Below are 10,800 nucleotides of genomic sequence, written 5' to 3'. Positions count from 1 at the left end.
TATTCACAATAGCAAAGACTTGGAATCAACCCAAATGTCCATCTGTGACAGACTGGATTAAGAAAATGTGGCACATATACACCATGGAATACTATGCAGCCATCAAAAAGGATGAGTTTGCGTCCTTTGTAGGGACATGGATGCAGCTGGAAACCATCATTCTTAGCAAACTATCACAAGAAGAGAAAACCAAACACCGCATGTTCTCACTCATAGGTGGGAACTGAACAACAAGATCACTTGGACTCGGGAAGGGGAACATCACACACTGAGGCCTATCATGGGGAGGGGGGAGGAGGGAGGGATTGCATTGGGGAGTTATACATGATATAAACGTCATGCACATGTACCCTAGAACTTAAAGTATAATTAAACAAACAAAAAAAAAGAAAATGCACTACACTCAAGTGGATTTGATTCAAGGGATGCAAGATTGTTTTAACATCTGTAAGTCAATAAATATGATTCACCACATAAACAGACTTTAAAACTAAAATCATATGATCATATCAATAGATGTGTAAAAAGTATTTGACAAAATACAGCATCTCTTCAGGATAAAAATTCTTACCAAACTAGGCATACAAGGTGCATAACTAAAATATAGCTAAAAATAATAAAGGCCGTATATGACAAACCCACAGCCAACATCATACTGATTGGGTTCAATTTGAAAGCATTTTGCCTAAGAACTGGAATGGGACAAGGATGCCCACTGTTGACTCATTTAACACAGTACCAGAAGTCCTAGCAAAAGCAATCAGGCAGAAGAAATGAAGAGCATCCAAATTGTGAAAGAGAAAGTCTAACTTTCTCTGTTTGCCAATAAAATGGTCTTATACCTAGAAACCCTTAAAGATACTCCAAAAGACTCCTAGATTTCATAAATGATTTTACTAAAGTTTCAGGACTCAAAATCAATATATAAAAATCAGTACTTCTATACACCAATGATGATGAAGCTTAGAGTCAAATTAAGAACTCAAGGCCATACATAATAGCTACAAAAAATAAAATACCAAAAAAAGAAAAAACATTTAATCAAGGAGGCACAAGATCTCTCCAAGGAGAACTACAAAACACTGATGAAAGAAATAGATGAGCCAAAAAAATGAAAAAACATTCCACACTCATAGATTTGAATAATCAATATTGTTAAAATGACCATACTGACAAAAGCTTTCTACAGACTCAGTGCAGTTCCTATCAAATTATCAATATCATTCTTTAGAGAATTAGAAAAAAAAATCCTAAAATTCAATCTAAAGTCCTAAAACCAAGGCAATCCTAAGCAAAAAGAATACAATTGGAGGTATCACATTATACTACAAGGCTATAGTAAGCAAGACATCAGGGCCCTGATATAAAAAACAGACATATAGATCAATGGAACAAAATAGACACATAGAAATAAAGAAATGTACCTCAATCAACTGATCTTTGACAAAGTTAAGAAATCAAACACTGGGGAAAGGATACCCTATTCAATAAATGGTGCTGGGGTAATTGGAGAGCCACATGCAGAAACATGAAACTGGACCCTTATCTCTCACCATATAAAAAAATTAACTCAAGGTGATTAAAGACTTAAATGTAAGAAATGAAACAATAATATCACAGAAGATAACCTAGGAGAAATCTTCTGGATATTGATCTAGGCAAAGAATTTATGACTAAGTCCTCAAAATGAAGCACATCATCAACTGCCTTAGACAAATGGGACTTAATTAGACTAAAAAGCTTCTGCACAGCAAAAGAAATAATCAACAGAGTAAACAGATACCCTACAGAATGAAAGAAAATATTTGCAAACAATGTATCTGATAAAAGGCTAACATTGAGAATCCACAAGGAACTCAAATAACTCAATTTAAAATAATACCATTAAATAAAAAGTTTATGGCTGCCAGTGTGGCCTCCACCAACCGGGACAGAGCTCTGGATAAAGTATATGAGGAGATTGAAAAAGACTTAATTCTCCTGGGAGCTACAGCTATTGAAGACAAGCTACAGGATGGAGTTCCAGAAACCATTTCAAAACTTGCAAAAGCTGACATTAAGATCTGGGTGCTTACTGGAGACAAAAAGGAAACTGCTGAAAATATAGGATTTGCTTGTAAACTTCTGACTGAAGACACCACCATCTGTTATGGGGAAGATATTAATTCTCTTCTTCATGCAAGGATGGAAAACCAGAGGAATAGAGGTGGAGTCTATGCAAAGTTTGCACCTCCTGTGCAGGAACCTTTTTTTCCACCCGGTGGAAACCGTGCGTTAATCATCACTGGTTCTTGGTTGAATGAAATGCTTCTCAAGAAAAAGACCAAGAGAAGTAAGATTCTGAAGCTGAAGTTCCCAAGAACAGAAGAAAAAAGACGGATGCGGACCCAAAGTAAAAGGAGGCTAGAAGCTAAGAAAGAGCAGCGGCAGAAAAACTGTGGACCTGGCCTGCGAGTGCAGCGCAGTCATCTGCTGCCGCGTCACCCCCAAGCAGAAGGCCATGGTGGTGGACCTGGTGAAGAGGTACAAGAAAGCCATCACGCTGGCCATCGGAGATGGGGCCAGTGATGTGAACATGATCAAAACTGCCCACATTGGCGTTGGAATAAGTGGACAAGAAGGAATGAAAGCTGTCGTGTCGAGTGACGACGATTCCTTTGCTCAGTTCCGCTATCTGCAGAGGCCACTGCTGGTGCACGGCCGGTGGTCTTACATAAGGATGTGCAAGTTCCTACGATACTTCTTTTACAAAAACTTTGCCTTTACTTTGGTTCATTTCTGGTACTCCTTCTTCAGTGGCTACTCTGCACAGACTGCATACGAGGACTGGTTCATCACTCTCTACAACGTGCTATACTCCAGCCTGCCCGTGCTCCTCATGGGACTGCTCGACCAGGATGTGAGTGACAAACGGAGCCTCCGATTCCCTGGGTTACACATAGTGGGACAAAGAGAGTTACTATTCAACTATAAGAGATTCTTCGTAAGCTTGTTGCATGGGGTCCTAACATCGATGATCCTCTTCTTCATACCTCTTGGAGCTTATCTGCAAACCGTAGGGCAGGATGGAGAGGCACCTTCTGACTACCAGTCTTTTGCTGTCACCATTGCCTCTGCTCTTGTAATAACAGTCAATTTCCAGATTGGCTTGGATACTTCTTATTGGACTTTTGTGAATGCTTTTTCAATTTTTGGAACATTGCACTTTATTTTGGCATCATGTTTGACTTTCATAGTGCTGGAATACATGTTCTCTTTCCACCTACATTTCAATTTACAGGCACAGCTTCAAACGCTCTGAGACAGCCATACATTTGGTTAACTATAATCCTGACTGTTGCCGTGTGCTCACTGCCCGTCGTTGCCATCCGATTCCTGTCAATGACCATTTGGGCGTCAGAAAGTCATAAGATCCAGAAGCATCGCAAGCGGTTGAAGGCAGAGGAGCAGTGGCAGCGGAGGCAGCAGGTTTTCCGCCGGGCCGTGTCATCGCGGCGCTCGGCCTACGCCTTCTCGCCTTCTCGCACCAGCGGGGCTACGCGGACCTCATCTCGTCTGGGCGCAGCATCCGCAAGAAGCGCTCGCCGCTTGATGCCATCGTGGCTGATGGCACTGCGGAGTACAGGCGCACCGGGGACAGCTGATCCCTCACCCCCAGGCCGGGACGCGGCCACAGAGCACATCTATTTTTTTATGAAAGATTCTCAGGACTTCGTGTGTGTGTGTGAATTGCATTCGTAACAAAGATATTGAAGACAATAAATAACCTTTATAACAAACTCCTTGGGTTGGATTAGTAAACAATAGCAGAGCCAAGAAATAGGACTTTTAAAAGTCCTATTATTCGGCTGGGCATGGTGGCTCATTTCTGTAATCCCAGCACTTTGGGAGGCTGAGGAGGGGAGATTACCTGAGGCCCAGAATCCAAGACCAGTCCAACCAACATGGTGAAACCGTGTCTCTACCATAAATTAAAAAATGAGCCGAGCTTGGTGGGGGGCACCTGTAATCCCAACTGTCTGACAGGCTGAAGCAGGAGAATCACTTGAACCTGGGTGATGGAGGTTACAGTGAGCCAAGACCGTGCCACTGCACTCCAGCCTGGGTGACAGAGCAAGACTATGTCTTTTTTTTTTTTTTTTTTTTTTTTGAGACGGATTCTCGCTCTGTCATCCAGGCTGGAGTGCAGTGGCCAGATCTCAGCTCACTGCAAGCTCCGCCTCCCGGGTTTACACCATTCTCCTGCCTCAGCCTCCCAAGTAGCTGGGACTACAGGCGCCCGCCACCTCGCCCGGCTAGTATTTTGTATTTTTTTAGTAGAGTCGGGATTTCACCGTGTTAGCCAGGATGGTCTCGATCTCCTGACCTCGTGATCCACCCATCTCGGCCTCCCAAAGTGCTGGGATTACAGGCTTGAGCCACCGCGCCCGGCCCAGTTTTTTGTATTTTTTAGTAGAGACGGGGTTTCACCGTGTTAGCCAGGATGGTCTGGATCTCCTGACCTCATGATCCGCCCGTCTCGGCCTCCCAAAGTGCTGGGATTACAGGCTTGAGCCACCGCGCTAGGCCAAGACTATGTCTTAAGAAAAATTTAAATGGCCGGGCGCGGTGGCTCAAGCCTGTAATCCCAGCACTTTGGGAGGCCGAGACGGGTGGATCACGAGGTCAGGAGATCGAGACCATCCTGGCTAACACGGTGAAACCCCGTCTCTACTAAAAAATACAAAAAACTAGCCGGGCGACGTGGCGGCGCCTGTAGTCCCAGCTGCTCGGGAGGCTGAGGCAGGAGAATGGCGTGAACCCGGGAGGCGGAGCTTGCAGTGAGCTGAGATCCGGCCACTGCACTCCAGCCTGGGCGACAGAGCGAGACTCCGCCTCAAAAAAAAAAAAAAAGAAAAATTTAAAAATAGACCGGGCACGGTGGCTCATGCCTGTCATCCTAGCACTTTGGGAGGCCAAGGCGGGTGGATAACTTGAGGTCAGGAGTTCCAGACCAGCCTGGCCAACATGGTGAAACCCTGTCTCTACTAAAAATATAAAAATTAGCTGGACATTGCTTGAACCTGGGAGGTGGAGGTTCCAGTGAGCCGAGATTGTGGCACTGCACTCCAGCCTGGGCAACAGAGTGAGACTCCATCTCAAAAAAGTTTTTTTAAATAATAATAAAAGTCCTATTATTCAACTGGTTATGTACATTATGGTTGAAAGGGAACATTCTAATCCAGTCTCAATCCAGGGCAATAGAATTACAAAGCATGTTGTATTTCAGTTCAAATGGTATTGTATTATAAAATTAGTTACATTTTCCTTTCTGTGATCTTCAGCATAATTTACCAGAGGCTCCTTTTTAACCCCCATAGGCCACCTTAACATATTTTTAAATTTATAGTAGTAATGACAAATGACTTATCAGTGTTCATCATCTGAAAGCTAAGTGGTTCAATCACTTTTTAAAAGTTGATAGTAGGTTGCATGGTTTCATGTTCTCCTCATATTAGTTTAATAATTCTATTTAATCAAGGAAAATAACTTCAGATTCCATAGTTTCCGTTTATTTTTGGTTTACTACTGCGTGAGACAGCACATTACACACTTTTACTATCAAATATTATTTTAGCAGCTTCCCATAGTACCAAATGATTTGATTCCCTACTCTCATTTTTTAAAGCATCGAAATATTTCTGGGGTTAAAAAAGGGGGTTTTAGGCCGGGCACGGTGGCTCAAGCCTGTAATCCCAGCGCTTTGGGAGGCCGAGATGGGCAGATCACCAGGTCAGGAGATTGAGACCATCCTGGCTAACCTGGTGAAACCCCGTCTCTACTAAAAAATACAAAAAACTAACCGAGCGAGGTGGCGGTTCCTGTAGTCCCAGCAACCCAGGAGGCTGAGGCAGGAGAATGGCGTAAACCCGGTAGTCGGAGCTTGCAGTGAGCTGAGATCGGCCACTGCACTCCAGCCTGGGCGACAGAGCAAGACTCCATCTCAAAAAAAAAAAAAAAAAAAGGGGGGGGATTAAAAACTGAGGATATCAGTAATAAATTGCAGAATATTTTGTAAAGCTTTCTTTTGGAAAGCAAACTTTTGTGCCTGCCTATATGTAAAGTATTTTATAAGGGACTTGAACAGAGACTTCTCTTTTTCACTTGTCTTATGGAGAAAAGGCTATTGGCAGCCACATTCCTAAGACTGGGGAATGGTGTGTCCTTTTAAATTTGAAAATAACTTTAGGTAATTATGGGAACTCCTCAAAGAGGTAAAAGTAATTTTTTTCCAGACATTTTTCTCATTCTGTGTCTTTCACACACTAGTTTCCATAGTTCAGTAATTCTGTTCTTTACCGTTGTGCTGTGAATGTTCACAATATCAGTCCCGTTGAATTCCTATGAGGTAATCACAATGTGTAAATAGTTCATTTTCTAGGTTTGATAAAAGAATGTATGGCTTTTTATTCTGTGGAAGTAAAATGCTGAACGTTTACAACTTTTCTTTAACTTGTAAATAAAAAATTGCAAGTTTTTTTTTTTTTTTTTTTTTACAGAAAAGTTAGCTTGTGTAATTCTGTTAGTTTCAGATTTCTCTCCTGTTTTCGCAAATTGTGGGAAAGATTGACAATGCAAATATGTCAAAGACATACTGTTGGGTGCAATATTAACAATTTTAAAATGCAAATTTCTTTGGATAAATTATTTCTATATTCTGTAAATCTGAGATTTAATGTATATTTTGTTTAAAAAATGATTTAGTAAAATCTTTGAAAAGTAAAAAAAAAAAAAAAACCATTAAAAAGTGGGTATAGTGCCAGGTGTGGTGGCTCACGCCTGTAATCCCAGCACATTGGGAAGCCAAGGCAGGCGGATCACAAGGTCAACAGTTCGAGACCAGCCTGACCAACATGGTTAAACCCCATCTCTACTGAAAAAGAAAAAACAAAAAAAACAAAAATTAGCCGGGCATGGTGGCACACGCCTATAATCCAAGCTACTCAGGAAGCTGAGGCAGGAGAATCACTTGAACCCAGGAGGCAGAGGTTGCAGTAGCCAAGATCAGGCCATTGCACTCCAACCTGGGCAACAGAGCGAGACTCTGTCTCGAAAAAAACAAAAAAGTAGGCCAAAGAATACAACTTACAAGAGATGCGAAGGACCTCTTCAAGAAGAACTGCAAACTGCTGCTCAAGGAAATAAGGCAGGACAGAAAAAAATGGAAAAAAAAATTCATGCTCATGGATAGGAAAAAGTAATTTATAGATTCAATGCTATTCCCATCAAGCTACCATTGATTTTCTTTGCAGAATTAGAAAAAACACTACTTTAAATTTCATATGAAATCAAAAAAAGATCCCATATAACCAAGCCAACACTAAGCAAAAAGAACAAAGCTGGAGACATCACACTACCTGATATCAAACAATACTACAAGGCTACAGTAACTAAAACAGCATGGTACTGGTACCAAAACAGATATATAGACCAAGGGAGCAGAACAGAGGCCTCAGAAATAACACCACACATCTACAACCATCTGATCTTTGACAAATCTGACAAAAACAAGCAATGGGAAAGGATTCTCTACTCAATAAATGGTGCTGGTGAAACTGGCTAACCATATGCAGAAAACAGAAACTGAGCCCCTTCCTTATATTTTATACAAGAATTAACTCAAGATAGATTAAAGACTTAAATGTAAAACCTAAAACCATAAAACCCTAGAAGAAAACCTAGGCAATACCATTCAGTACATAGGTATGGGCAAAAACTTCATGACTAAAACACCAAAAACAATGGTAACAAAAGCCAAAATTGAGAAATGGGATCTAATTAAACTAAAGAGCTTCTGCCCACCAAAAGAAACTATCATCAGAGTGAACAGGCAACCTGCAGAAAGAGAGACACTTTTTGTAATCTATCCATCTGACAAAGGTCTCATATCCAGAATCTACAAGGAATTACAAGGAACTGCAAGAAAAAAAACAAAGAACCCCAGCAAAAAGTGGGCAAAGGATATGAAGAAACACGTCTCAAGACATTTATGCAACCAATAAACACATGAAAAAAAAAGCTCATCATCACTGATCATTAGAGAAATGCAAATCAAAACCACAATGAGATACTATCTCACATCAATTAGAATGGCAATCATTAAAAAGTCAGGAAACAACAGATGCTGGCGAGGCTGTGGAAAAATAGGAATGCTTTTACACTGTTGATGGGAGTGTAAATTACATCAACCATTGCGGAAGACAGTATAGTGATTCCTCAAGGATCTAAAACTAGAAATACCATTTGACCCAGCAATCCCATTACTGGTATATAGCCAAAGGATTATAAACCATTGTACTATAAAGACACATGCACATATATGTTTGTTGCACCACTATTTACAATAGCAAAGACTTGGAACCCAAATGCCTACCAGTGATAGACTGGATAAAGAAAATGTGGCACATACACTATGCAGCCATAAAAGAGAATGAGTTCACGTCCTTTGCAGGGACATAGTTGAAGCTGGAAACCATCATTCTCAGCAACTAACACAGGAACAGAAAAACAAACACCACATGTTCTCACCCATAAGTGCCAGTTGAACAATGAGAACACATGGACACAGGGAGGGGAACATCACACATCGGGGCCTGTCAGAGGGTAAGGGACAAGGGGAGGAAGAGCATTAAGACAAATACCTAATGCATGTGATGCTTAAAACCTAGATGATAGGTTGATAGGTGCAACAAACCACCATGGCACATGTACAGCTGTGTAACAAACCTGCACGTTCTGCACATGTATCCCAGAACTTAAAGTTTTTAAAAGTGGACATAGGATATGAACAAAAACATTTTTCAAAAGAAGACATACAAGTGGCAAACAAGCATGTGAAAAAATGGTCAACATCACTAAATATCTGGGAAACACAAATTGAAACCACAATTAGATATCATTGTACACCAGGGAGAAAGGCTGTTACTAAATGTCAAAAGACAGCAGAGTGCAGTGGTTCATGTGTATAATCACAGCACTTTGAGAGGCCAAAATGGGAAGATTGCTTGTGGCCAGGAGTACAAGACTAGCCTGGACAAAATAGTGAAACCCTGTCTCTACAAAAAATAAAAATGTCTTGCCATGGGCCTGTAGTCCCAGCTATTCGGGAGGCTGAGGCAGGTGGATCATTTGAGCCCAAGAGTTTGAGGCTACAGTTAGGTATGATTGTGCCACTGCCTTTCAGCCTGGGTAAGGTGTGTGAGACCTTGTCTCAAAAGAAAGTCAAAAAACGACAGACATTGGAGAAGATGTGGGGAAAAGAAAAAAATTATGCACTGTTGGTGGAAGTGTATGTTAGTACAACCTCTATAGAAAACAGTATGATGTTTTCTCAGCAACTACCCTGTGATCCAGCAATTCCACTACTGGATAGGTACCCCCTAAAAATAAATCATTATATGAAAATGACACCTGCACTTGTATGTTTCTTGCAGCACTTTTCACAATAGCAAAGTCATGGTATCGATGGACAGATGGACAGTTGGATGAAACAAGGTGGTGTGTGTGTCTGAATTCTCCTCCATATATATATATACACACATACACACACACACACACACAATTGGATATATATATATCCAATACTACTCCATACGTATATATATATACACACACACCATGGAATACCACTCAGCCACAAAAATGAATGAAATTATGTTGTTGTTTTTTTTGTTTTTTTGCAGCAACCTGTATGGAACTGGAGGCCATTATCCTTATTGAAATGACTCAAACTGAAAATCAAAAACTGCATGCTCTCACTTGTAAGGGAGCTAAACAATGGGTACTCACGGACATGCAGAGTGGAATGATAGACAGCGGAGGCTCAAAGAACGGGAGAGTGGGATGGAGGTGAATGTGAAATAGCACCTAGTGAGTATAATGTACATTTCTGGTAATGGGTACCCTAGAAGCCCAGATTTCACCTCTATGCAATATGTCCACAAAACACAACTACGTCTGTATCCTGAAATCCATAAAAAAAAAAAAATCCCCCAGGTTAGACACATACAGTTAGGCATTTTATTCTATGTAAATTCTACCTCATTCAAGGCAATTTTAAAAATCAGGTGAGTTTTCCAAGCAGTGCACAGAGGACCAGTGCTGGCAGCATGGCTCCCTGCGGGGAGGAGCAAGAGACACCTGTGGGCTCCCACACTCATCCAGCGGCTGCTGCTCCCTCTCCTGACACCCCCACCGCCTGCCAGGGGTCTCCCGCATTTTCCACCCGGCCCCACCCACAGTTACCATGAGACTCCCTTCCCTGTTTCACCCCCCTCAGGATGAACTACTTCTTTGATGTGGAGATGGGGCAAACCACATGCGCCAAGTTCCAGCCCAACTTGGACAACTGTTCCTTCCATGAGCAGCCAGAACTTCAGGAGGTACATGCCTGATGTGGGTCAGGGAACAGTTGTGCACTGCAGAGTTGTGTGTGTGTGTGTGTGTGTGTGCTTCTTCACATGTTTGAAGCGTATGTATGTAAGCACATCGGTATGCCTAGAGCAGGGCATGCAGGCATGGGTACATGTATATGGAAAGATGCATGTGTGTTGTGCACACACAGGCAGATGTGTGTTGGGAGGGACATGGATGTGTGTGCATATGAAGTTATATGTCTGTGCATGTACATGTGAGTAGGTGTGCAGGTGTGGTTTTGCACATGGAAAGGTGCATGTGTATACACGCATATGCAAGTGTGTGTGGGAGGTGCATGAGAGTGTGTGTGTGCATGTGGTTGTGTGGGGAAGTATGGACATTGGT

At 41.8% G+C, this 10,800-nt stretch overlaps 1 protein-coding gene across 1 annotated transcript; it reads left to right on the top strand.

The window, feature by feature from the left end:
* Positions 1 to 1,852: 1,852 nt before the first annotated feature.
* On the top strand, positions 1,853 to 3,693 carry LOC117091072 (phospholipid-transporting ATPase IC-like; the record flags this gene model as incomplete). The annotated part of the gene is given in 4 exon segments (XM_033223550.1): positions 1,853 to 2,435; positions 2,437 to 3,194; positions 3,197 to 3,513; positions 3,516 to 3,693. Coding segments are annotated over 4 exon segments (1,787 nt in total), but the record flags the coding sequence as incomplete, so codon positions are not given.
* Positions 3,694 to 10,800: the final 7,107 nt, after the last annotated feature.

This window comes from Trachypithecus francoisi, unplaced genomic scaffold (genome assembly GCF_009764315.1).
Source record: "Trachypithecus francoisi isolate TF-2019V2 unplaced genomic scaffold, Tfra_2.0 Contig01143, whole genome shotgun sequence".
NCBI lineage: Eukaryota > Metazoa > Chordata > Mammalia > Primates > Cercopithecidae > Trachypithecus > Trachypithecus francoisi.
The sequence above is the reverse complement of the archived record's forward strand: the minus strand, read 5'-3'. Positions and strand labels throughout refer to the sequence as shown.